Below are 27,886 nucleotides of genomic sequence, written 5' to 3'. Positions count from 1 at the left end.
ACTATTTTACGTGAGGTAGTTGGAGACAATAGAGGAAATTAGCTTAAAAATTAAAAGTGGGGGATTAAAGGAAAAGTAAAATAACTTCCAAAGGTACCAGCTGAAGCACACTGTAAGTATCTAAAAAAAAAAAAAAAATGCTACTGATTATAAAGAAAACCAGTTTTTTAGTTGGGGTGAGGCTAATTCAGGTCAATCCTTCCCCATTAGGAGCAGCAGTTAAACTTACAGACCGTTGTTGGTGCTGGTGCTAAGTGCTGTGAAGTTGGTTTCAACTCACAGAGACCCTGTATTGAGTGTCCATGGCTTTTAAATCTTTCACTTGAGCAGAAAGCCTTATCTTTCTCCCACAGAGCAGCTGATGGGCTTGAATTGCCAACATTATGGTTTGCAGTACTTATTCTACGGAGCCAAAATTCTCCCCAGTTTACAGATTTGTTGTTGTTAAGTGCCATCAAGTCGGTTCTGACCCATAGCAACCCTGTATCGAGTTTCTGAGAGACAGCTGGTGAGCTTAAACTGCTGTTGAAAGCAGTTCAAACAGTTTTGCAGTCTGGAGCATTAACCCCACAGCGCCACACCAGGACTCCAATTTTATTTTTTTAAAAAGTAATTCAAGCAAGAGAAGAATTGATGCTTTTGAATTGTATTGTTGACGAAGAATATGGAAATTACCCTGGACTGTAAGAAGAACAAGTAAATCTATCTTGGAAGAAGTACTAAGTGCTCTTTAAAAGCAAAAATGGCTAGACTTGTCTTACATGCTTTGGTCACATTATCAGGAGGGACCAGTCCCTTGAAAAGGACAATAATGCTTAATAAACCGTAGGGTCATAGAAAAAGAGGAAGACCCTCAGCAAGATGGGTTGATATAGTATCTGCAACAACGATCCAAAACATAACTATTGTAAGGCTGACTCAGAATTGGGCAGTGTTTCGTTCTGTTGTACATACGGTCACAATGGGTCAGAACAGACTCCATGGCACCTAGCAACAGCAATAATTTAAGCATGCTTTTAAGTGCAAATAAAATATTTCACAAAGTCAAATGTTAATATTATGGTGTTTTTCAATAAGTAAAACATGATAAGGAGTTGAGAACACCAAATTGTGCCAGATGATTATTCAGAAATAGATTGCAAGACTTTTCCTCCCAGGCGTCATGAGTGAACATGAATTGCCAAACTTACAGTTAGCAACAACCTTGTTAGCAATTTCTACCACGTGATTGACATAAATAAGCATGAAATACATCCCAGGATTATTTTACTTACATTCCTACAACTCTCCTCTTGATCTCCATTGTTTGCAGAACACGAACTAGGTGGGACGCTGGGGCTGAAAGCCATAAGGTCAGTCTTGGGTCCTTCCTCAGAGTACACCTTCTGCTGCCTCTGCTGTGAATAGGAGGACCAGCTCCCCACCGCGCTGGAGCACACAAGTTCTGGCTTCCCTGGGCCGCAGGCGCCCTCTTGGGGCGGAGCTGAGCACCGCAGCGCCGTGTACAGCAGTAGAGTGAGCACAAACAGGCTGGACACCGCGCAGATCGCTATGATCAAGTACACGTTGACATCCACCAACGCCGTCTCAGTGCCCACGACGCCCGATGACACACGCGACGACGTCTTCAAAGTCTGACCGCTCTCCACCAACGACACCAGCACGGTGGCCGTGGCCTCCAGTGGCGGCTCGCCGTGGTCTTTCACCAACACTAGCAGGCGCTGGCGTGTCGCGTCAGCCTCTTCCAGGGTGCGCGTCGTGCTCACCTCGCCCGTGTACAGACCCACACGGAATGGACTGCGCGCACCGCCCGCCGCCGGCTGTATCTCATACGACAGCCACGCGTTGTAGCCCGAGTCCGCATCCACAGCGCGCACCTTCGCCACCACGTGACCCGCGCCCACTGTCCGAGGCACCAGCTCGCTCACTGCACCACCGGTGCTGCCAGACCCCGACGGTAGCAGCGCCGGTGCGTTGTCGTTCTCATCCAGCACGAACACATGCAGAGTTACGTTGCTGCCCAGAGGCGGGACGCCTGCGTCGCGCGCGCTCACCTGAAACTGCAGCAGCTCCAACTCCTCGTGGTCCAGTGACTGCAGCGCGTACACCTTGCCGCTCTCGGCGTGCACCGACACGTAGCTCGACAGCGCGCGCTCGCCCACCCGCCGCTCCACCAGCGAGTAGGACACCAGCGCGTTCTCCTGTGCGTCCGCGTCGCGCGCAGACACCGTGAAGATGTGGCTGCCTGGAGGGTTGTTCTCCTTCATGAACACTGTGTACTCTGGCTGTGCAAATGCCGGAGCGTTGTCGTTCACGTCGGCCACCTCCACTGACACGCTGGCTGTTGCCGACAGAGAAGATAATCCCGCGTCCCGTGCTGTCACTACCAACTGGTAGACTGACACGCTCTCGCGGTCCAAAGCGTTTTCCAGCACCAGTGAATAATAGTTCTTGAAGGTGGATACCAGCTTGAAGGGGGTGTGGGCTGTTAAGAAACAGGTCACCTGCCCATTCGTACCAGAATCGCGGTCGGACACAGTGATGAGCGCGATGACAGTGCCCAGAGGAGCGTCCTCTTGAACAGGGAGCGAAAGTGACGTCACCACCAACTCGGGAGCATTGTCATTGACATCCAACACATCTATTAAGACTGTGCAGTGACCAAACATTGGGGGGTTTCCTTTGTCAACTGCTTCTACTTGAATCTTATATAACTTAACTTCTTCAAAATCGACTTTTCCCCTTACTTTTATTTCTCCGCTGACTGAATCTATGCAAAAAGAGGATTCTATATTAGGGGAGACATCAGTTGCGAAGTAATAAAGAATTTTGCTGTTTGATCCCTCGTCCAAATCCGAGGCGTTTAATCTAATAATCAGTGTGCCGTTGCTTGCATTCTCCAGTAACCTTACACGATACACTGTTTTGTCAAACACTGGGGCATTGTCATTTACATCCAGCACTGTAATACGTAACTCTACAGTTCCTGTCAGTTCAGGTTTACCCCTATCCATTGCTTTGAGCACCAAGAGAAGCTTTGAAGCGACTTCCCTGTCCAAAGATTTTTTTAAAACTAACCCGAGCGGCTTTACCTGCTCATCAGTGGTCGGTACATCCAGCGAGAAATACTCACTGGGGCTCAATCTGTAATACAGCACAGCATTGTCCCCAACGTCTGCATCAGAGGCGCCCTCTAGAGGAAAATGAGAGTCAGGAGCCCTACTTTCGGAAATAAACAGATTCTTTTGTGTCGCTGGGAACACCGGTGGGTTGTCATTAATATCCTTCACCTCCACCTCTACATGGAAAACCTGCAGCGGCTTGTCCACGATCACCTCCAGGTGGATGCTGCACATCGCGCTCCGCCCGCACAGCTCCTCGCGGTCGATCCGAGAATTCACAAACAAAATGCCATTCTGCAGATTCACCTCCAGAAGCTCCCTGCGGTCTTTGGACGCCACCCGGAACAGGCGCGGCACCAGCTCCTCCAACTCCAGTCCCAAATCCTGCGCGATGCGGCCCACAAAGGTGCCGTGTTTGGCCTCCTCAGAGACAGAGTAATGGACCTGGCCGCTCCCCACCTTCCAGGCTGAGAGAAGAAGAAGTGACAGCAGCAGACACCTGGTTTTCTGGCCACTGGGTCGGGAAGCTACAGTCATGCCTCTCTTCCAGCTAATAAATAAATATGTCATAACTTAGAAAGGTGCAGTCCTATTAGGAGCTTTTCTTTGATTTCTTGCTTCTGAGATACCAGCTGATCTTAATAGCATGGGTGTGTTTGTCCTCTTTAAAGCTCTTAAACAGCAGAGCTTTTTCTGGCCTCGGAATAATCGCGATTTTCTTCCGTTAAAGAACTCCTTGGAGAACAACGACATCCTGTGGCTCAATATGTAAGTGCAATTGAGTTTATTTCATTTCTTTATTCTGCATTGCCTTTCTTTATTCCTGTGTTTTCATCGTTGTTGTTGACTTTTAAAAGTCTTTCATTATGTCTCCATTGTGTACCACTTTAAAGGTCATTTTGCTGTACAAATTGGAATTTTTAAAAAGAGCTTTATCTTGATTAGAGATAACTAACAGAACATACTACTGCACCAATATACTCTCATGTATTTAAACATGAAAAAAATCCATACTTGTAAGATATTAGTGATTCTGGTTCAGTATATATTTATATATACATATATATATATATATTGACAGTCACTGAGAAAATAAAAATTTAGTTACTTTTAAAAATTATAAATGGATATTCAATGGAATCTTAGGTTTTATGCAAAAGTTAGCTTCAACTCTTCATTTTAAACTTTTAAAAATAGTGATTTTACATATATTGTTGTTGATAAGTGCCGTTGAGTCAGTTCTGACCCATAGCCACTCTGTATAGGGTTATCGAGAAGCGGCTGGTGAGCTTGCACCACCAACTTTGTGATTCAAAGCCACTTTGCAGTCCAGCGCATTAACCCACAGAACCATACCAGTACACACTCTTAGTACTTTTAGAATGTACTTTTAGAAACATCATTTTTTATATACTGTCTTAAAATCTATCCCATTCCTAATACTATAATTTTCTGTTGCTTAATCTTGATATTGTGTTAAATTATTTTAGATATTTGATCTAACTTTATAGATGACTCAAGTTGTAACTTTTATTTAAAATCCTGGCATCTCAGGATTTTAAATAAGTGCTGACATGTAAGGTACTTATCCTGGTGCAGTGCGGTAGGATAAGCACTAGACTTCTAACTGCAAGGTCCACAGTTCAAACCCACTGGTCGCTCCTTGGAAACCCTATGTTGTAATTGTTAGGTGCTGTCCAGTCAATTCTGACTTAAAGAGACCTTATGTGCAACAGAACGAAACACTGCCCAGTCCTGCACCAACCTCCCAGTTGTTGCTATGTTTGAGCATATCGCTGCTGCCACTGTGCCACTCTCATTGGGGGTCTTCCTCTTTTTAGCTGACCTTCCACTTTACCAAATATGATGTCCTTCTCCAGGGACTGGTCCCTACTGATAATATGTCCAAAGCATGAGAGACAAAGTCTGGCCATCTTGGCTTCTAAGAAACATTCTGGTTGTACTTCTTCCAACACAGATGTTTTTTTCTTCTGGCAATTCATGGTATTTTTCAATATTCTTCTCCAATATCATAACTCAAAAGCATCAATTCTTCTATGGTCTTCCTTGTTCGTCATCCAACTTTCACATGCATATGAAGTTATTACAACCACCATGGTCTGGAACACCTTAGTCCTCAAACTGACATCTTTGCTCTTAAACACTTTAAAGGAGTTTTGTGACACAGATTTATCTAATGCGGTACGTTGCTTGATTGCTTGACTGCTACTTCCATGACTGTTGATGGTTGATCCGAGCAAAATGAAGTCTTTGACAACTTTAATCTGTTCTTCATTTATCATAATTTTTTGAAAATTAACGTAATAAAGGTCATTTAAAATTCTATATTTGAAAATAAAATAACCTTATGAATTAATATGCCTCACAGCATAATATATCTTAAAATATACCTTGCAAATATTTGTAAAATATGGAAGGAGTCATGAAAATACATCATTTGTAACTACAACTTAAATCAAATATTTATATTGTAAAAAATGAGTTGAAACAAGTGTCATATTATATACTTTCAAACCTGGCTAGAAGAGACAAAATATAAGACAAATTTCTAGAATTAATTACAGGTAGTCTACAACTTAAACATATTGGAGATACCATGAACTGCACTTACGACCATCAGTATATTTGGAACATTGCATTTTCCAGAGAGGAATTTAGGGGAAATGAATGCAGGGGTTAATAGGGGCAAAATCACCAACTTATATTAACACACTTCAAGCATTTGATCAGGATATAATGGAAAATAATCCGTATGGCAAGAATGATGCATTAAGAACTTGATATTCCTGATGTGCAACAGCTCATAAATCATAAAGAAGGAAATTGACAGATAGGGACTAATACATTTTTTAAATGTAAGAAATGAAATGAAGAAGAAGAGAGCTATAATACAGAACAGGAAAGAAGTTGTCAAAAATGTTTACAGTGAAAGAATTAGCTGATTTTTTCCCCCCTAAATTAAACCAGCTGCTTCAGTTGTTTCAAAACAGGGACCCAATACTGATTGTTTTGTTAAAGTCAGTAGGCAGATTCTGGAAGCAGTAGAATGTTCTCATGATGTATATGAAGAAAAAGAAGAAAAGAATAATATAGACAACCCTCAATAATTTTCTGACTAGAAAAGCGGAGCCCATTCCCAGGGAAAATCTACATGATACAGAACCTTCTACAAGTGGAGTTATTACAATTGCCAATGTCATCCAACTCTTTTTCATCGTCAAAGTAAATTTTTATGATTCAATATTTTTTATGGAATCCTGTTGTGACTCTGTAGGATAAGCACTGAACTGCTAACCGCAGCAAGGTTGACATGACAGTTCAACCTTACCAGCTGCTCCTGGGATACCTTGTACAGGGATCACTGAGTAGGAATCAACAAGATGCGCTTAACAAGTAAGCATTAAAATATATCTGTAAGTTTATATGTAAGTTTCCAACTACCAAAGACAAAAAAGGTAGAATTTATAAAGATACTGATAATAAAAAGCAACAGTAATGAAGACAATTGCAGGGAGAGGAAGTGACTTAGACCAATTTATGTCCTTTGGAGAACCTTGGTCATAAATTGGGGACTACCTGTATATTGGAGTCCTGGTATGGTGTTGTTGGTTAATGCTCTGGACTACAAAATCAGTTTGAACCTCAAGGTCAGTCGTTCAAGCTCACCAGTTGCTCCTCAGAAACCCTATACAGGGTCGCTATGAGTCAGAACCGACTCGACGACACTTAACAACAACCTGTATATTAAGGAATGCAGTGGCTCTGGGGACAAACACCGGACTGAGTCTCCACGGGAGAAAGATAAGGCTTTTTACTCCTACAAAGATTTACAGCCTCCGAAACCCAATACATGGTCGCTATGAGTCGGAACCTACTCAACAGCACTTAACAACAACAATCTATATATTACAATAAGTACTAAGATAAATATTTGAGAATAAACAGCATACACACACAAAAAAAATAATAAACGTACTCCTGGAATTATGCTTGAGACTTATGAGATAAGAATAAACACTCACAAAGCAAAATAGGAAAGTAAAAATTCAATAACCCACCTTCCCAGAGTGGTCCCCTACAATAATAGCCTGTTCTTCCACTTCCACATCAGACACTGGACACGGTGGGAGGCTGGGACTGAAGGCCATGAGGTCTGTCTTGGTCGGCCCATCCCCTGAGCTTACCCTCTGCCTCCTTTTCTGTGAGTAAGACCAGCTCTCCACTGCACTTGAGCACACCAGGGCAGGCTTACCCGGCCCGCACACGCCCTCTGTAGGCGGCGCCGAGCACCGCAGCGCCGTGCACAGCAGCAGCGTGAGCACCAGCAGACTGGAAACCGCGCAGATGGCAATGATTAGGTATACGTTGACATTCACCAGGGTTACCTGCGGGCCCACGGCGCCCGACGACACCCGCGACGACGTCTTCACAGTCTGGCCGCTCTCCACCAACGACACCAGCACGGTGGCGGTGGCCACCAGAGGCGGCTCGCCGTGGTCCTTCACGAGCACCAGCAGGCGCTGACGTGGTGCATCTGCCTCGTCCAGAACTCGTGTCGTGCTCACCTCGCCCGTGTACAGACCCACGCGGAACGGACTGCGAGCGCCGCCAACCGCAGGTTGCAGCTCGTATGACAGCCACGCGTTGTAGCCCGAGTCCGCGTCCACAGCGCGCACCTTCGCCACCACGTGGCCCGCGCCCACTGTCCGAGGCACCAGCTCGCTCACTGCGCCGCTCGCGCCGCCAGACCCAGGCGGCAGCAGCGCCGGCGCGTTGTCGTTCTCATCCAGCACGAACACCTGCAGAGTCACGTTGCTGCCCAGAGGCGGGAAGCCTGCGTCGCGGGCGCTCACCTGGAACTGCAGCAGCTCCAGCTCCTCGTGGTCCAGCGGCTGCAGCGCGTACACCTTGCCGCTCTCGGCGTGCACCGACACGTAGCTCGACAGCGCGCGCTCGCCCACCCGCCGCTCCACCAGCGAGTAGGACACCAGCGCGTTCTCCTGTGCGTCCGCGTCGCGCGCAGACACCGTGAAGATGTGGCTGCCTGGAGGGTTGTTCTCCTTAACAAACACCGTGTACTCGGGCTGTGGGAACGTGGGAGCGTTGTCGTTCACGTCGGCCACCTCCACAGACACGCTAGCTGTAGCTGACCGAGAAGGCGATCCCCCGTCCCGCGCTGTCACTATGAGCTCGTAGGCCGACACTGTCTCGCGGTCCAGGGTGCCTCCCAGCACTAGAGAGTAGTAATTCTTGAAGGTAGACAGAAGTTTGAAGGGAACACCTGGCGTCAGGGTGCAGAACACCTCCCCGTTGACACCTGAGTCCCGGTCGGATACGCTGATTAAGGCGATGACGGTGCCCTCCTGGGCATTCTCTCTGACTGGGAGAGACAAAGAAGTGACAACCACCACAGGTGAATTATCATTGTCGTCCAGGATTTCCACTAGAACGGTGCAGTGACCAACCATAGGTGGAGTTCCTTTATCTGTTACATCCACATGAATTTCATAAGTATTAGTATGCTCAAAGTCAATATCACCATGTACTCTTATTTCTCCCGCTGTTTCATTCATTAAAAATTTCTTTCTTATACTGGATGGGACCAAAGAGCTAAATGAATATGTCATTTCTTTGTTTATTCCTTCATCAGCGTCAGAAGCGTTAAGTCTTATTACTAACGTATGGTTCGCTGAATTTTCATACATCTTAACTTCATAAACGGACCGGTCGAATATAGGGGCATTATCATTGGCATCCAACACCAGGATCAGCAGAGAAACAGATCCCGTAAGTTCGGGTTTGCCTCCATCAGTTGCAGTTAATAACAATTTAAGCTGCGGATTTTCTTCGCGATCCAGCAGTTTTCGCAGAACAAGCGCTGGAAATTTGCCTTTGTCCTTTTTGTTTATAATATCAAGAATGAAAAATTCATTTGGACTGAGTTTGTAAGTAAGCATTGAGTTCTCTCCAGCGTCAGCATCAGACGCGCCTTCTAGAGGAAACCGAGAATCAAGCAGTCGAGATTCGGGGATTGAGAGCTTTTGTTCTGTTACAGAGAACCCTGGCGGGTTGTCGTTAATGTCCTTTACTTCCACCTCTACATGGAAAACCTGCAACGGCTTGTCCACGATCACCTCCAGGTGGATGCTGCATACCGCGCTCCGCCCGCACAGCTCCTCCCGGTCGATCCGAGAATTCACAAACAAAATGCCATTCTGAAGATTCACCTCCAGAAGCTCCCTACTGTCTTTGGTCGCCAACCGGAACAGGCGGGGCACCAGCTCTGTCAGCTCTAGACCCAGGTCCTGCGCGATGCGGCCCACAAAAGTGCCGTGTTTGGCCTCCTCAGGAACGGAGTAGTGGACCTGGCCACTCCCCACTTTCCAGATCGTAAGAAGCAGAAGCGAAAGCAGCAGGCGCTGGACTCTCTGACCGCTTGACCTGGAAATCAACATCCTACCTTTCTCCTGTATCACAAATCGATGAAGAGCACACAACGCTCAAATTTTCCTATTTGATTTCTTACAAACCAATCTCCTCGAAATGGCTGAGATCTCAAAATGAACCTACTTCCTTCCTAGTCCTTGAGAAGCCGTGGATTATGCCTTTGTTCTAAAAATCCATTTTGTGGATGACAGCGACATCCGGTGGTTTAACATGTAAGTACAATTCAGAGAGTTTAACAAGGTAGCTTTTACTTTTATATTATATTTTTTATTTCTATAAATTTTAAAGATTCATATTGTGTCTTTTACTTGTGTAACAATAATCAATGATGATCCTAGGTTCAATGTGTTTTTAAAGAAGAATTTCAAAGAAATATTACCCTCCCTAACGATGGCACTTAACAACAAACCACATTGTTATCATTAGCTGAAGTTTAAAATGTCTTTAATATCTTATAATGCTGAGTGTACTAATAGTATGCTGAATGACAATTTTAAATCTCTTTAAGTTATAATACTTGATTTCAATTTCCTTTGCATTATTTTGAGATTCAACGCAACTTATTTGGACACTAATCGCAAGACAGTAATTAATTCTCTGTAAAGTATTTGCAGTTCCTAAGTTTCAGACATCACTAGAATAAAGGCTTCCACATCAAACATTACTCCATACTGATTACTGTTACCCAACTTTCTAGCAATATGACTGGGGAAATCATTTTACCTCTATCTCAGTTTCTACTTCCATAGCATTGGTATAATAATTATGACATATTAAGAGACTAGGATAGTAGCTTGAGAATGAATGTTGCATAATAGTAATCTTTCTAAGGCCTCAGATTGACCACATTCATGTTTTCATGATGTTCAAGATCAAAATTGGCTCCTAGGGGGGAAAGATTACCTAGAGAATGTTGTCATTTTATAATGCTTTATTATTGCCACTGCATACAGAGGCTGAGGGTCTGTGGCTGGAAGTTCTTTTATTGAGAAATCAGTTATATAGAGTGAAGTTTCATTTTATGATATACAACTTACATGGATAAAATGAATCTTAATTATGTTTCTAAATAAGATAACTTACACATTTATATTTTCTACTTTTAGATATAGCTGTTTTCATTTTTGTTATTTAAGTTTTCAAATACCCAAAATACATAGTTTGGGAAATTATTGAATGGTTTTATCAATACAAGTAGTGTCTTTGTTTTCATTTTTGTTTTTTATCACTGCATATACAATGAAAATATTTTTTACTCAAAGATTCTTGGAATCAAGCATCAAGGAGCTGATATTCTCTATTAATGTCTATGTTACTAAAAAAAATCTCCAGGTTTCTCCTTTTCAAAAAAAAAAAAAAGGAAAACTTTAATAACAGGACCTTAGTCTTAACCAAATGTTAATTTATTAAAATTTTTATTATTTATAAAAGATACTTTAAGAAAATCAGTCATTTGAATTTAAAAAGAAGTTCTTGAGAGGAAAATGTCTCTGTCAGGAAGTGTTTTTTTCTAATATCATATATATTTTTTAAATAAGGATATTCTAGGTAGACAAAAAAAGTTTTCAATTAATATATTCTTATCATCTACAGGTATTTAGGAACACTTTTGTGGGAATTGAAATCAATATGTTTGTAATATTGATGGTCAGATTTAGCTTTCTAGAGTAGAACAATTCTTTAAACTATAAAATGGAGAATGGTGTTAACGTTTACTTAATGTGTAGCTAATGAATTGGTTTTGCCACCTAATAGTTTCAGGTGCTATGCAGAGTCCTGGTGTGGCGCTGTGGGTTAACGCGCTAGACTGCACAGTCGGTTTGAACTGCAAGGTTGGTGGTTCAAGCTCACTAGTCGCTCCTTGATAACCTCTAGAGGGTCGCTATGGGTCGGAACCGACTCGACAGCACTTAACAACAACAACATGCAGGCTCAGGAATTCATTTTGACTGTAAGATAAGCACTGGACTGCTAACCACAAGGCTGGCGGTTCAAACCCACCAGTCTCACCTTGGAAACCCTATACAGGATCGCTGAGTCTGAATCCACTCGACAACACTTAACATCAACAACTTATATACTACACGAAATAGACTCCACACCTAATCTGTTGCTTTCATCATTTAAAATCGTTCGCAAAAAGGGAGTAAAAATACAAAAATCTACTCTAAAGTTCAAGTGAAGTCATGGTGTAGCGCTGCAGAATAATGCACTGCACTACAAGGTCAGTTTGAATAGCAAAATCAGCGGTTCAAACCCAGGAGGGTCGTTATGAATCAGAACCGATTCTTAACTTAACAATAACAAATTTCAAGTATTGACTTTCTGTAAATAAAAGACAATGATCTGGCAGAGATACTCAGAATAGATTTAAAGTATTTAATTTTTAAACATCAACACTAAAATAAACAAAATGCTAGAGTAACCCACCTTACCAGAAGAGTTCATAGAGGAAGGTGAATCTACTATTCCATCTGCAGATCCAGGACAGGGCGGGAGGCTGGGGCTGAAGGCCATGAGGTCAGTCTTGGGTCCCTCCCCAGAGCACACCCTCTGCCTCCTCTGCTGTGAGTATGACCAGCTCCCCACCGCACTGGAGCACACCAGCATGGGCTTCCCCGGGCCGCACGCGCCCTCTGGGGGCGGCGCCGAGCACCGCAGCGCCGTGTACAGCAACAGCGTGAGCACCAACAAGCTGGACACCGCGCAGATGGCGATGATCAGATACACGTTGACATCCACCAACGCCGCCTCCGGGCCCCCGGCACTCGACGACACCCGCGACGACGTCTTCGACGTCTGACCACTCTCCACCAGCGACACCAGTACGGTGGCCGTGACCGCCAGCGGCGGCTCGCCGTGGTCCTTCACCAGCACCAGCAGTCGTTGGCGCGGAGTGTCTGCCTCATCCAGGGCACGCGTTGTGCTCACCTCGCCCGTGTACAGACCCACGCGGAACGGGACACGCACACCTCCCGCCGCTGACTGCAGCTCATACGATAACCAGGCATTGTAGCCGGAGTCAGCGTCCACCGCGCGCACCTTCGCCACCACGTGGCCCGCACCCACAGACCGTGGCACAAGCTCGCTTACTGCGCCGCCAGCGCCGCCAGACCCAGAAGGCAGCAATGCCGGCGCGTTGTCGTTCTCATCCAGCACGAACACCTGCAGAGTCACATTGCTGCCCAGAGGCGGGAAGCCCGCGTCGCGCGCGCTCACCTGGAACTGCAGCAGCTCCAGCTCCTCGTGGTCCAGCGGTTGCAGTGCGTACACCTTGCCGCTCTCCGCGTGCACCGAAACGTAGCTCGATAGCGCTCGCTCGCCCACCCGCCGCTCCACCAGCGAGTAGGACACCAGCGCGTTCTCCTGCGCGTCCGCATCGCGCGCCGACACCGTGAAGATGTGGCTGCCTGGAGGGTTGTTCTCCTTCACAAACACTGTGTACTCAGGCTGTGCGAACGCAGGAGCGTTGTCGTTCACATCTGCCACCACCACAGACAAGCTGACTGTGGTCGATAGGGAAGGCGTGCCCCCATCCCGCGCTGTCACTACCAACCTATACTCTGACATGGCTTCATGATCCAGGGTGCCGTCCAGCACCAATGAATAGTAATTCTTAAAGGTGGACACCAACTTGAAAGGAACACGAGGTGTCAGGGAACAGGTCACCTGGCCATTTACACTTGCATCTCCATCAGTCACGCTGATCAAGGCGATGACAGTGCCTAGTGGTGCATCCTCTTTAATAGGGAGCCACAGCGTTTTAACAATCAACTCTGGAGCATTGTCGTTAGCATCTACAACATCCACCAGAACTGTACAGTGACCAGTCAGTGGTGGTAAGCCTTTGTCAATAACTTCGATTCGCATTTTATAGGCTTTACTGTCTTCAAAATCAATATGTCCTATGGCTGTAATTTCCCCATTTGTGGGGTCTATGTGAAATTTAGATTTTACAGTTAGAGGAACATCATTGGTGAATGAGTAAATGATATCTCCATTCAAGCCTTCGTCTAAATCTGAGGCATTAAGTTTAATCACCAATGTTCCGTTTGGAATATTTTCTAGTAATTTCACTTTATAGAGTGTTCTGTCAAAAGTTGGGGCGTGGTCATTGGCGTCAAGCACTGTGATAAGTAACTGAACCGTTCCAGTCAGCTCAGGTTTACCCCCATCAGTGGCCACTAGCAATAAATGAAGCTCTGGTGATTCTTCCCTATCTAAAAGCTTCTTTAATACAAGTCCAAGAGGTTTTGCCTCTTCGTCAGTGGCTGGAACATGCAGCGAGAAATACTCATTAGAGCTCAGTCTGTAAGTCAGCAGAGCGTTGGCCCCAATATCTGCATCGGATGCGCCCTCTAGCGAAAAGTGGGAGTCAAGCAGCCTGGATTCCGTGATAAACAGATTCTTTTGTGTCGCTGAGAACACAGGCGGATTGTCATTAATGTCCTTCACTTCCACCTCCACATGGAAAACCTGCAGCGGCTTGTCCACGATCACCTCCAGGTGGATACTGCACACTGCGCTCCGCCCGCACAATTCCTCGCGATCGATCCGAGAATTCACGAACAAAATGCCGTTCTGCAGATTCACCTCCAAAAGGTCCCCGCAACCTCTGGAATCCAACTGGAACAGGCGCGGCACAAGCTCCTCCAGCTCCAGCCCCAGATCCTGCGCTATACGACCCACGAAGGTGCCGTGTTTGGATTCCTCGGGCACTGAGTAGCGAACCTGGCCCTTCCCTAGCGTCCAGACAGCGAGAAGCAGAAGCGAGAGCAGCAGATGTCTGGCCCCTGAGTCGCCTCTACTTGAGTACATCTCAAATGCTCGGGGTTTTTTTTCTAATTAGCAAAAATTGTCTCAAAATTACAAGAAATGTTCCGATACCTTCAGTCCAGTCCTGATATGCTTGCCATTGCTCAGCACAGAGAGAGTGGGAAAATGGATGGCTTTATTTGTCTCGAATCAGAGAGAAATTCGTGGCAAAGAGTGACATCACGTGGCCCAAAGAGTAAGTACAAATCCCATGAATTCTAACATCATCCTGCTGAGTTTTATTTCATCATCGAATTTTTTTTCATTAGTTACATTTTTTTAAATAGAGGACTACATTTGTCAAGATTGCTAGAGGCATTCTTAAGGAATTGACTGTCTCTGAAAGTTTAGTCAGATTATAATTGGGAGATTCCTCATGCCTAAGAAAACTTGCCATATGACTTTTAAATAGTAACAAAAAAGAAGTGATGACAAAAGTGATTTTAAAAAACAACTATGAATTTTAAATTGGAAATGTCACTATAGAAGCCCCCTTCCCATATTCCTAGATTTAGCATTTTGGTGTAGATCTCCATGATTCACTATCCACTGATCCATTAGCATTCCAGACATTTAAAAGCAAAAGAGAAATGTGTTTGTGTCTGAATGAAAAAACAATTGAGGTATTTCTCTTAAATAATTTTAGAAATTGAAGGTAAGTAAAATATTGTAAGAAAGGTAACAATTTGTCACATGGGAAGAAATATTCTTTATTTTTATCTTTATTAGAATTTATATATTCTATTTCAAGAAGTGTGTTGGGTTCCTATAGCTATATACTTCGATTATGTCTAAACTCTATCATCTATGAATATTTGTCTCCTTTTTACAACCCCCAGTTTATATTATAGCTTTGCATAATATGTTTTTATTTCATTATTGTTCATCCTTAATACAAGGGAGTTTTTCAAATGTTATGTTCGGGATTATTTTTCTTCCTAGTGTGTTCTAGTTAGCAATATAGAGCTCTTCTCCCACTTTCCCAATTTACCGCTAGGTTTTAGTGCTTCCCAAGTCTAAAGCCAAAATCATCCCAGGTACCTGACTGAATCATGTTTTTGCATTCCTATCTTTTCTTTTGTGTTTTTACTGCTACCAATCTAAGTGAAGCTTTTAATTAAATAATCAAGGATATTAACTAAATAATATTATCCTTGATTATTTCAATAGCTTCCCAGTTTATCTCCTTGGCCACCTTAATCTTATTTTAGTTCCTTGAAACATCTTCCTGAACCACAGTGTTGATTTCTTTTGCTCTGATTCTTTTGTTATGTACCAATTTACTTTAGAATAGAATCCAAATTCCTTAGTCTAATACTAAAAGATTTATTGTGTACTTAATTTTTCAAAGAGAATTGCTAATGGAAATGAACATGCAAAGATTTCCAACACCTACTCAGGCCACTGAAGGATTTAAGGAAAACTTAAATATGGTAAAAAGACATCACGAGCAATGCTATCTAGGTTTTCCCTGAGATTATAAATAGCTTTTGAGACCCAAAAAGGTTTTACACATCATGCTATTAACTTGACTCTTGACCTGAAAAAATGAATTTTTAGGTTTTTTTTCCTTATATATATATATATATTATATCATACAGCATTCAAAATATTGATACATCCTTGGTTGTTGAGGTGACCCCATGAAAGATCATTTTTACATAAAATAAGATTAAAATGGATGGCATAATGATGATTTTCTGAACATTTGAAGTTTTTTTTCTCCAATCATTAACTTATTTTCCTCTTGGGAATAATAATAAATAAATTTTATTATGCATTGCCATTAGTCAGACTCAGTTATAAGCACTTTACAGATATTAACTTGCTTGACACAAAAGTTCTATTCAATAGATGCTAGTATTATGGTGCATAAATGTAAAATGAGGCATCAAAATAATAAATGTCCCATCAAAGGGTGGGATTTGAATCCAGAAAACTTCAGAACAAATAATACTAAATGACTAAGCCCTGATACCTTTCATTTTAAAGAAGTAGTTAATAGTCAAAAATGTTACCCTAGAGGGAATAGTGTAAAGCATTAATATCCAAGATGTAGGTGTGAAAAGCAGACCTCCAAAATATCTGAGAGTTGAAAGGACAGAGAACTGAAGTGAAATGATGAGAGTAATCAAATACAATGGTTATTGTTGTTGTTGTTAGGTACCATCAAGTCAGTACCGACCCATAGTGACCTTATGCACAGCAGAAAGAAACACTGCCCGATCCTGGGCCAACCTCACAATTGTTGCCATGCTTGAGCCCATTGATGCTGCCACTTTGCCAATCCATCTCGCTGGAGGTCTTCCTCTTTTTTTCTGACCCTCCACCTTACCAAACATGATATCTTTCTCCAGCGACTGGTCCCTCCTGACAATATGTCCAAAGTATAAGAGACGAAGTTTAGCCATCCTGGCCTCCAAGGAGCACTCTGGCTGCACTTCTTCCAAAATGGATCTATTGGTTCTTTTGGCAATCCATGGCACCTTCAGTATTCTCAAAGTACCCTTATTTCTACACATGGTATTTCATTTAAAAACAACTAAACATTTCAGAGAAGAAGTCAGTAAAGTTCTACTATACGGTAATTTTTACAAAGGAAAAACATTTATTCAACTAAACTAGCACAATAAACATATTTTTTTTAACGCAAAAGTTCTTAAAGTTGAGAACTAAAATTAAAATGATTCATTTTATGTTACAGGTCCTACTGGGTCAATCCATCTCATTGGGGTCTTCCTCTTTGTCTCTGACCCTCTGATTTACCAAACATTTGTCCTTTTCCAGGGACTGGTCCCTCCAGATAATATGTCCTATGTATGAGAGATGAAGTTGGCTATCCTGGCATCCAAAGAGCATTCTGGCTGTAATTCTTCCAACACAGATTTGTTTGTTCTTCTGGCAGACCATGATACTTTTAATATTCTCCACCAAAACCATAATTCAAATGAATCAATTTTTGTACAGTCTTTTTTATTTATTGTCTAACTTTAACATGCTGATGAGGTTATTGAAAATACCATGGCTTGGGTCAGGTGCACCTTAGTCCTCAAACTGACATCTTTGCTCTTGAACACTTTAAGGAGGCCTTGTGCAGCAGATTTGCCCAATGCAATACATGGTTTGATTTCTTGACTGCTGCTTCCATAAATGTTGATGATTGATTGGGGGGAAATGAAGCCTCTGGCTACTTGAATCTTTCTCTATTAATCTTGATGTTATTTATCGATCCAATGGTAAGGATTTTTGCTTTCTTTACACTGAGGTGCAACCCATACCAAAGGCTGTGGTTTCTGATCTTCGTCAGTAAGTATTTTAAGTCCTCTTCGCTTTCAGCATACAAGGTTGTATCATCTGCATATCTTGGGTTGTTAATGAGTCTTCATTCAATCCTGAGGCCACATTCCTCTTCATATAATACAGCTTCTCAAATTATTTGCTTAGCATACAGATTAAAAATGTACAGTGAAAGAATGCAACCCTGGCACACACCTTTCCTAATTTTAAACCATTCAGTGCTCCCTTGTTCTGTTCGAACAACTGCCTCTTGGTCTATGTACAGCTTCCTCATTAGCACAATTAAGTGTTCCAGAATACTCATTCTCCACAATGTTGTTCATAGCTTGTCATGATCCACACAATCAAAAGCTTTTGCATAGTCAATAAAACACAGGTTAACATCTTTCTGGTATTCTCTGTTTTCAGTCAAGATCCACCAGACATCAACAATATCTCTCATTCCATGTCCTTATCTGAATCTAGCTTGAACCTCTGGCAATTCTCTGTCAATGTACTATTGCAGCCATTTTAAAATTATCTTTAGCAAAATTTTACTTGCATGTAATATTAATGATATTGTCCAATGACTTCTGCATTCTGTTGGGTTATCTCTCTTTGGAATGGGCAAAAATGTGGATCTCTTCCAATCAGTTGGCCAGGTAGCTGTCTTCCAAATATCTTGGCTAGATGAGTGAGTGCCTCCAGTTCCACATCAGCTTGTTGAAAGATTTCAGTTTGTATTCCATCAGTTTCTGGAGTCTTGTTTTTTGCCAATGCCTTCAATGCACCTTGGACTTCTTCCATCAGTATCATTGACTCGTGAGCATATGCTACCTCTTGAAATGGTTGAACATCAGCTATTTCTTTTTGATACAGTAACTCTGCATTCCTCCCATACTCTGCTGATGCTTTCTGCATCATTCAATATTTTGCCCATGTTGTTGTTGTTAAATGCTGTCAAATACTACTCATAGCGACCCTGTATAGGGTTTCCAAGGAGCATGGTAGGTTTGAACTGCCAATCTTTTGATTCTCAGTCCATGGCTGATCCTACAGCACCAGAATCCTTCAATATTGCAAGTTAAGGCTTGAGTTTTTTCTTCAGTTCCCCCAGCTAGAGAAATGCTGAGCGTGTTCTTCCCTTTTGGTTTTCTAACTCCAGGTCTTTGCTCATTTCATTGCAATATTTGACCTTGTCTTCTCAAGCTGCCCTTTGAAATTCAGCTCTTTTACCTCCTCATTCCTTCCATTTGCTTTAGTGTCTCTACAATAAAGAGCAAGTTTCAGAGACTCTTCTGACGTCTCCATTTTGGTGTTTTCCCTCTTTCTTGTCTTCTTAATGACCTTTTGTTTTCTTCACGTATGGTGTTATTGCTGTCATTCCACAACTCTTCTGGTCTTTGGTTATTAGTGTCTCATACATCAAATCTGTTCTTCAGATAATATCTAATTTCAGGAGAGATGAGTTCAGTGTCATATTTTGGGTTGCATGGACTTGTCATTTTCTTCAGCTTCAGCCTGAAATTGCCTATGAGCAATTGATAGTTTTTTCCACAGTCTGCACCTGGCCTTGTTTTGGCTGATGATTTGGTGCTTTTCCACTGTCTCTTTCCACAAGTGCAGTCATTTGGATTTTTGTGTATTCCTACTGGTGAGGTCCATGTGTACAGTTAGTTACCTTTTATGTTGTTTTAAGAAGGTATTTTGTTGTTGTTTTTAAAAGGCGTTTTTTAAACAACATTCTTAAAAAGTCATTGGTATTGCAAAATTCTATCATGCGATCTCTGGCATTTTTTCTATCACCAAGGTCATATTTCAAACTACTGATCCTTCTCTTTGTTTCCAACCTTTGGATTCCAATCACCAGTAATTACCAATACCTCTTGATTACACATTTGATCAATTTTAGTATTTTGTACTTATCATTAAACTGTTTTAAAATGGCAGTATATGAACACTACAGATACTTAAGGATCCCTTGTAATATAGTGGGTTATGAATTGGACTGCTACTGCAAGGTCAGCAGTTGAAGTCTACTAGCCACTCCTTGGGAGAAAGATGAGGCTTTCTGCTCCCATAAAGATTTACTTTAGAAATCTCTTAAAGGGTCACTGTGAGTCAGAACCGACTTGATGGCACTCCACCACCACAAATACTATCACTACTGGACAATAAAAGGAATGAAGACTAACAATAAAAGTAACCACAAGATAATATAGAAAATAGAAAACAATAGAAATTATAAAGCTAATCTCAATATCCAGCAAAAAGGGAACTTATCCAAGTAGAATTTGAATCAAAATAGAAACTAAAGTTATAAGATATGCTTACCAATATCTGATTATATTGACAAATACTATTTTAAAATATTTTAATACAGTAATTTTTTAACTGAAAACGAGTTCAAACAGAACCCCCCCCCAAAAAAAAAACTGAAATGCATTGGAAATGATTATAAAATGTCAAAATTAAAGAAATTTGAATTGCAAAATATGAGTTAACTTACTTTGGCGTTTAAATCCTGCTGTTCACTTACATCCTCTGACCTTGGACACGGTGGGAGGCTGGGGCTGAAGGCCATAAGGTCGGTCTTGAGCGGCCCCTCCCCAGAGCACACCCTTTGCCGCCTTTGCTGTGAGTATGACCAGCTCCCCACCGCACTGGAGCACACCAGCGCAGGCTTCTCCGGCCCGCATGCGTCCTCTGTAGGCGGCACCGAGCAACGCAGCGCCGTGTACAGCAGCAGCGTGAGCACCAACAGACTGGACACAGCGCAGATGGCGATGATCAGATACACGTTGACATCCACCAGAGCCGCCTCCCGGCCCGCGGTCCCCAACGACGTCCGCGACGATGTCTTCAGAGCTTGGCCGCTCTCCACCAGCGACACTAGCACAGTGGCCGTGGTAGTAAGCGGCGGCTCACCGTGATCCTTCACCAGTACCAGCAGGCGCTGGCGCAGCGCATCCGCCTCGTCTAGGGCCCGCGTCGTGCTCACCTCGCCCGTATACAGACCCACACGGAACGGGCTGCGTGCACCGCCCGCCGCCGGCTGCAACTCATACGACAGCCACGCGTTGTAGCCCGAGTCCGCGTCCACAGCGCGCACCTTCGCCACCACGTGACCTGCATCTACCGACCGTGGCACCAGTTCACTCACTGCGCCGCCTGCGCCGCCAGACCCAGGCGGCAGCAGCGCCGGCGCATTGTCGTTCTCATCCAGCACGAACACATGCAGAGTTACGTTGCTGCCCAGAGGCGGGAAGCCTGCGTCGCGCGCGCTCACCTGGAGCTGTAGCAGCTCCAGCTCCTCGTGGTCCAGTGGCTGCAGCGCGTACACCTTGCCGCTCTCGGCGTGCACCGACACGTAGCTCGACAGCGCGCGCTCGCCCACCCGCCGCTCCACCAGCGAGTAGGACACCAGCGCGTTCTCCTGCGCGTCCGCGTCGCGTGCCGACACAGTGAAGATGTGACTGCCTGGAAGATTGTTCTCCTTCACAAACACCGTGTACTCTGGCTGTGCGAACGTGGGCGCGTTGTCGTTCACGTCGGCTACTTCCATGAACAAGCTAGCTGTGGCCGACAGAGAAGGCAAACCCAGATCCCTCGCTGTCACCTTCACCTCATAGGCGGACACTCTCTCACGGTCCAGTATGCTGTCTAGCACCAGGGAATAGTGATTCTTGAAGGTGGACACCAACTTCAATGGAGCGTGGGGCGTCAAAGAGCAGATCACTTGCCCATTTTCACCATCATCTTGGTCGAACACAGTGATCAGGGCGATGACAGTACCAAGTGGAGCATCCTCTCTGACAGGGAGGGACAATGAAGTCAAGGTAATCTGAGGAGCGTTATCATTAATATCTAAGATTTTTACTAAAATTGTACAATGACCCACCATAGGAGGGTGGCCTTTGTCTGTGGCATCAACGCGGATTTTATATGAATTAACTTTTTCAAAATCAAGATTCTTTTGAATAGTTATTTCTCCCGTATTTGGATCTATACTAAATTGGGCAAAAACCATGGATGAAACAAGGCTATTTAACGAGTACAAAATTTCCTTATTTACTCCTTCGTCCCGATCAGAAGCATTAAGTCTGATAACTACTGTTCCATTTTCAGCGTTTTCAAATATTCTTACTTCGTATTCAGACTGGTCGAAATTAGGAGCGTTATCATTCACATCCAATACGGTGACCAGCAACTGAACAGTGCCAGTAAACTCAGGTTTGCCCCCGTCAGCGGCAGTCAGAAATAAATTATGTTCAGGTGCTTCCTCTCTGTCCAAGGATTTCTTTAATACGAGCTCAACCTGTTTATTCTCCTCATTCTTTGAATTCACATCTAATGTGAAGTAATCGCTGGAGCTAAGCTTATAGGTTAAAACGGAGTTAGCCCCAATATCTGCATCGGATGCTCCCTCTAGTGGAAATCGTGAATCTAGCATTCTTGATTCTGAAATAAACAGCTTTTGTACCTTTACTGGGAACGTAGGCGGGTTATCATTAATATCCTTCACCTCCACTTCCACATGGAAAATCTGAAGCGGTTTATCCACGATCACTTCAAGGTGAATGCTGCATACCGCGCTCCGCCCGCACAACTCCTCGCGGTCGATCCGAGAATTCACAAACAATATGCCGTTCTGAAGATTCACCTCTAGAAGCTCCCCATGGCCTTTGGACCGCACCCGGAACAGGCGCGGCACCAGCTCCGCCAGCTCCAGCCCCAGGTCCTGCGCGATGCGGCCCACGAAGGTGCCGTGCTTGGCTTCCTCCGGAACCGAGTAGTGAACCTGGCCTTTCCCAGTCTCCCAGGCTGAGAGGAACAGAAGCGAAAACAGCAGACGCCAGGATCCCGGTGCTCCTCGCCAGGAAAACACCATTTCAAGTACTAGTTTTATTCGTATCAGACGATCGTGTCTTGAAATAAAATGAACTATTGTATTGTCTGCAGTCTTTTAATCCAATTCCCTTTCACTCGCCATTGTTGAGCACTTAAAAGACAGATACAATCGGAGAATCTTCTTTGGAGTGTGGCTAAAGATAACTTCTTGGGAGACAGCGACATCAAGCGGCTCGAAAGGGTAATGATTACATAAATTTACCTCTTTTTATTTGGGTACTTTTAATCAAATAAATATTTTCTTTTTCTTAATCCCAATAGGAAGTCCTTAAATTGACAAATGTAGAGATACATTTTATACTGTCTGGTTCTAGAATTGATTTCGTTTCAGTTGGTGATTCTTTTCTTCAAATGGAAAGAAATTTCTTATCAATATTTTAACTATTGGTATCAATTAGCAATAAATTGAAGTATGATCTGGGCATTCCATGGGTATTAGAGATACAAAATTATCCTCTATATTTTTGTTTGGAATAAATGTGTTCAGGTTTACCTCATCACAGAAAATGCTGGTATGTATGATTTGAGAATGAAAATATGACTGTAATTTTACTATTTTTCTTGGGTTATAGTTCAGTTTCTATTTTTATTTTCTCTGTTAATGTCACTTATTTCTAATAGAATATTCTTTAATACCTCTGCAGCTTGTTAAAATAGGCCTCTCACCCTTAAAACAATTTCTCTTCCACACATACAAAAAAACAACAACAACAACAACCTTATTAGCATTTCTACTATTGGTATTTTCTGTTAGTTCTCATCTTTATGCTAATCCAAAATATACACATTTTCCAAATTTATACAATTAGTCTTTTTAGTTTGTCAATCCTTTTCCTTTAAGTGTTTCTATTTACTTCCATTCCTTAAAATACTTTCATGGCTTTATTATACAACATGATGTTTGCAAATATTCCTAAGTCCATATCTTCAACCGTATTTTAATTTTTTTACTGACATTTTCACTTGCAAACCCTACTATTGCCTATAAAACTAGTTGACTAAAAATTATTAATGTTGTTGTTATGTGTCATCAAATTGATTCAGACTCTAATCAATTGTTACCACAAATCTAAGTATTTGAAAGTCACATTGTGTTTTTATAGCATGACCACTCTCCAAACTCACTTATATGTATTTCTATTATGACTCTTTTTTTGCCTATATTTCATCTCTCCTTTCACATCTTATAACTTCCATGCTTATGAATACAGCTTATATTTTCTAATAAAGAAAATGTCAAGACATTATATTTACAATATAAGAGATACCCCATATCTGCAACTAATTTTCAATATGGATCCTTTTTCTTTTTAAAATTAAAAAAAAAAAGACATTTCTTCCCTAGCACACAGTTTGTTTTAGGTGTTTTTTTTATTGCTTTGTCTTATCTGTCAAACTCTATCCACCCTTCAAAGGTCAAATCATATGTTATTTATCTGCATATTCATTATAAAAGCCTCAATAGTAAGTGATTGTGCTCTCGCTTTGGCTTCTTGCAAAAGCAGTTCTCCAAGGGGGAGATGAGGGATCATCCATCACTATTCAAAACTCTAGCTTAAATAGCCTCACAGGTGATTATGATACAAATAAATTATTTAATCAGGAAATCTGTCTAACTGAAATTATTCTAGAGGAGATTATCACTGTCTTGCTATTTGTAGTTTTGTTTTGTTTCCAAGGAAAACAAAGGGTTCCTTCACTTATACTCAGAGATGCCTTCATGAAGTACATATGGTATTTTTTACATTGAGTGTTTTCTTGGATGGTCACATTTATTTTCATAATCTTGGCCCTTACTTAAGGGTCTATTCAACTTTCAATTTGTAAAATTTAAGTAAATCATCACATAAGGGTTTTTAGTCAAGATTCTAGCAATCCAGATACGTGATGGTATAACAGGTAGTCACTGTGATGTTTTTATTACCTAAAGCTAATAAAGAGCAAAGGTACTGAAAGTCCTTGCAAAATGGAGTGTGACATGGAAAAAGAAAATGAGAGTCTTTCCTGAGAAATACTTGTCTTGTTTTATATACTCAATTACTATTTCTATAGATAATTCTAAAGAAAAACATGTAGAGAAAATAACATTATTTAAAGTCCTTGGAGAGCATGATGGCTCTGTAGGTTAAACACTGGACTGCCACTGCTCCGTGGGAGAAAAATGAAGTCTCCTGTTCCCACAGATATTTACAGCCTCGGAAACCCTATACAGGGTCACTGTTAAGTCTGAACCAACTCAACAGCACTTAACAGCAAGAAGAAAAGGAAAATACCATGGTCATGATAGAAGTCATATAGTTTAAATATCTGAATAATAATTTACCTTTTAAAAAATAATGAGATAAGTAAGATTTAAAAGAAAGAAAGAAATAACAAATGTTGGTGGGAATGTGTAGAAATTGTAACCTTTTCCCATTGCTGGTGGGATCACAAAGTGGTACAGCCATTGTGGGAAACAGTATGGTAGTTCCTCAAAAGTACTAAAAATAGAACTACCATAAAACCAAAAATCTTAAACCCACTGCCATTGAGTTAATATAACTTAGAGTGGCCTATATAAGGTGCCTGAGACTAGATCTCTACTGGAGCAGACACCCTTATCTTTCTCCCAAGGAGTGGCTCGTGGGTTTGAACCCAGTGATTTCACTCCTAGGTATGCACCTAAAAGACTTGAAAACAGAGACTTGTGCAACAATGTTCATTTCAGCATTAATCACAACAGCTCAAAAAATGGAAACCATCTAAATGCCCACCAGTAAATGAATGGATAAACAAAATATGGTATGTATATATAATGAAATACTACTCAGTCAGTAGAAGAAATGAAGTCTTGATACATGCTACAAGATGGATGGAGCTGGAAAACTGAAATAAATCAATCACAAAAGGACAAATACTGGATAATGTTACTTAGATAAAAATACAAGAAAAGGCAAATATATAGAGAACAAAGTTTACTAGTGGCTACCTGGGGAAAGAGAGAGGGGAAAGGGGAGAATTTTAAAAAAGAAAAAGTAATGAGAGTTGCTACATACAGATGAGTATAATGGGGAGAATCCATTATCATCTTATAACTTCTAAAAGTATATGGGATTTTAGAAATGTTTTTTATTAATGGTATTTTTAAAGTATGTATTGTTGTCAGGTGCCATATTGGTTCTGACTCATAGCAACCCTTACACAATAGAAGGAAACTTGGTCCTGCACCATCCTCACAATTGTTGTTATGTTTGAGCCCATTATTGCTGACATTGTGTTAATCCATCTCACTGGGGGTCTTCCTCTTTTTTGATGACCCTTCATTTTACCAAGAATGATGTCCATCTCCAGAAATTAATCTCGTACTCATGTCCAAAGTATGAGAGATGAAGTTACACCATCTTTACTTTTAAAAAGCTTTCTGGCTGTACGTCTCCAAAGACAGATTTGTTTGCTCTTCTGGCAGTCCACGGTACTTTCAATATTCTTCACCATTCAAATGCTTCACTTCTTCTCTGGTCTTCCTTATTCACTGTCCAACTTTCACATGCATATGAATCAATTAAAGATACCATGGATTTGGTCAGGTGCACCTTAGTCCTAAAATTATATCTTTGCTCTTTAACACTTTAAAGAGTTATACATACATGTGTGCAATTGTTAAGTGCTGTCAAGTTGGTTCCAACCCTGTATCGGGTTTCTGTGGGGCAGCTGGTGAGTTTGAACGACTGACCTTGCAGTCCAGCGCTTTATCCTACAGAGCCACATCAGGACACACTAATTTGTCTAATGTAATATGTCACTTGATTTCTTGACTTCTGCTTCCATAAGCACTGATCGTGGACCCAACTAAAATGAAGTCGTTGATAATGTTAACCTTTCCTGTTTATCATGATGTTATTTATTAGTCCAGTTGTGAGGATCTTCTGTTTTCTTAATATTGAGGTGTAATATGTACTGAAAGCTGTAGTCTTTGATCTTCATCAGTAAGTAAGTATTTCAAGTCCTCTTCACTCTCATTAAGTAAGGTTGTGTCATCTTGCATACCACAAGTTAATAGTAGTGGGTTATATATCCACAATTAAGTGTTCTGAATAACCACTCTTTGCAATGTTATCCATAGTTTGTTATGATCCACACAATCGAATGTTTCTGCACAGTAAATAAAGTACAAGTAAACATCTTTCTGGTATCCTCTGTTTTCGGCCAAAATCCATCTGACATCAGCAATGATATCCCTAGTTCCACGTCCTCTTCTGAATCCAGCTTGATTTTCTGGCAGTACTGTTGTAATGTTTTTGAATTATCTTCAGCAAAATTTTATTTGTGTGTCATATTAATGATATTGTTTGGTGATTTCCACATTCCATTGGGTCACCTTTCTTTGGAATGGCCACAAATGTGGATCTTTTCCAATTAGTTGGCCAGGTAACCAAATTTCTTGGCATAGACAAGTGAGGGCTTCCAGCATTGCATCAGTTTGTTGAACAATTTTAATTAGTATTCCATCAATTCCTAAAGTCTTGTTTTGTGCTAATGCCTTCAATTCAGTCTGGACTTCTTCCTTCAATACCATGGGTTCTTGATCATGTGGCACCTCTTGAAATGACTGAAGATCGACTAATTCTTTTGATACAGTGACTCTGTGAATTCCTTTCTTCTTCTTTTGATACTTCCTGTACCATTCAACATTTTGCCCATAGAATCCTTCAATACTGCAGCAGAAGTGCTTGAGTTTTTTCTTCAGTTCTTTCTGTTTGAGAAATGCTTTTCGTTTTCTAACTTTGTACATTTCATTATAATATTTTACTTTGTCTTCTTTAGTTACCCTTTGAAATTTCCTGTTCAGTTCTTTTAAATTTCAACATTTCTTCCAGTCATTTTAGAGTCTCTATGTTCAAGAGAAAGTTTCTTCTGATATCTATTTTGGTCTTTTCTTTCTTTCCTGTCTTTTTAGTGATCTTTTTCTTTCTCCATATCTGGTATTCTTGATGTCATCCCATAACTGATCTGGTCTTAAGTCATTAGTGTCTAAGGCATCAAATCTGTTCCTGAGATGGCCTCTAAATTAAGGGGGAACAATGTGGCACTGTGGGATAAAGCACTAGACCTCAAGGTCAGTTTGAGCCACAAGATCACCAGTTCAAACTCACCAGCCAATCCTTGGAAACCCTATACAGGGTTGCTATAGATCAGAACAGACTCAACAGTACTTAACAACAATACTTAAGGTCATGTTTTCACAATTATGGACTTATTTTAATTTTCTTCGGCTTCAGCTTGAACCTTGTGAAGTGCCATTGAGTCGGTTCCAA

General features: G+C 41.9%; 3 protein-coding genes across 3 annotated transcripts in view; all 3 read right to left on the bottom strand.

Annotated features, from left to right (window-relative positions):
- PCDHAC2 (protocadherin alpha subfamily C, 2) overlaps nt 1-9,757 on the bottom strand; it is a 220,163-nt gene extending 210,406 nt beyond the window's left edge. Inside the window, exon 1 of the mRNA XM_006866178.1 lies at nt 7,997-9,757. Coding sequence (XP_006866240.1) covers nt 7,997-9,598 — 1,602 coding nt within the window. The 5' untranslated portion in view covers nt 9,599-9,757. The remainder of the gene's footprint in view (nt 1-7,996) is intronic.
- Nucleotides 7-3,659, bottom strand: PCDHA3 (protocadherin alpha 3). Its single transcript, XM_006866204.1, has 2 exons — nt 1,275-3,659; nt 7-42 (listed from the first exon to the last, which is right to left on the bottom strand). The coding sequence occupies exons 1-2, from the start codon at nt 3,657-3,659 to the stop codon at nt 7-9; spliced, it is 2,421 nt and encodes an 806-aa protein (XP_006866266.1).
- A 659-nt stretch (nt 9,758-10,416) lies between the features above and the next one.
- LOC102837094 lies at nt 10,417-25,895 on the bottom strand. The gene is made up of 5 exons (XM_006866234.1): nt 25,855-25,895; nt 20,191-22,522; nt 15,397-15,421; nt 12,026-14,431; nt 10,417-10,475 (listed from the first exon to the last, which is right to left on the bottom strand). The coding sequence occupies exons 1-5, from the start codon at nt 25,893-25,895 to the stop codon at nt 10,417-10,419; spliced, it is 4,863 nt and encodes a 1,620-aa protein (XP_006866296.1).
- Nucleotides 25,896-27,886: the final 1,991 nt, after the last annotated feature.

Source organism: Chrysochloris asiatica, unplaced genomic scaffold (assembly GCF_000296735.1).
Source record: "Chrysochloris asiatica unplaced genomic scaffold, ChrAsi1.0 scaffold00087, whole genome shotgun sequence".
NCBI lineage: Eukaryota > Metazoa > Chordata > Mammalia > Afrosoricida > Chrysochloridae > Chrysochloris > Chrysochloris asiatica.
This window is presented reverse-complemented; position numbering and strand designations above follow the sequence as displayed.

Coding starts and splice junctions, on each gene's coding strand:
- PCDHA3 (XM_006866204.1), bottom strand. CDS start 3,659: ATGACTGTAGCTTCCCGACCCAGTGGCCAGAAAACCAGGTGTCTGCTG. Junction 43..1,274: donor AAGAGGAGAGTTGTAGGAAT/GTAAGTAAAATA, acceptor TTAATTTTTAAG/CTAATTTCCTCTATTGTCTC.
- LOC102837094 (XM_006866234.1), bottom strand. CDS start 25,895: ATGAAGGGTCATCAAAAAAGAGGAAGACCCCCAGTGAGATG. Junction 14,432..15,396: donor GGAAGCACTAAAACCTAGCG/GTAAATTGGGAA, acceptor TTTGCTAATTAG/AAAAAAAACCCCGAGCATTT. Junction 10,476..12,025: donor TTCCTCTATGAACTCTTCTG/GTAAGGTGGGTT, acceptor TTTCCCCCCTAG/GAGCCAATTTTGATCTTGAA.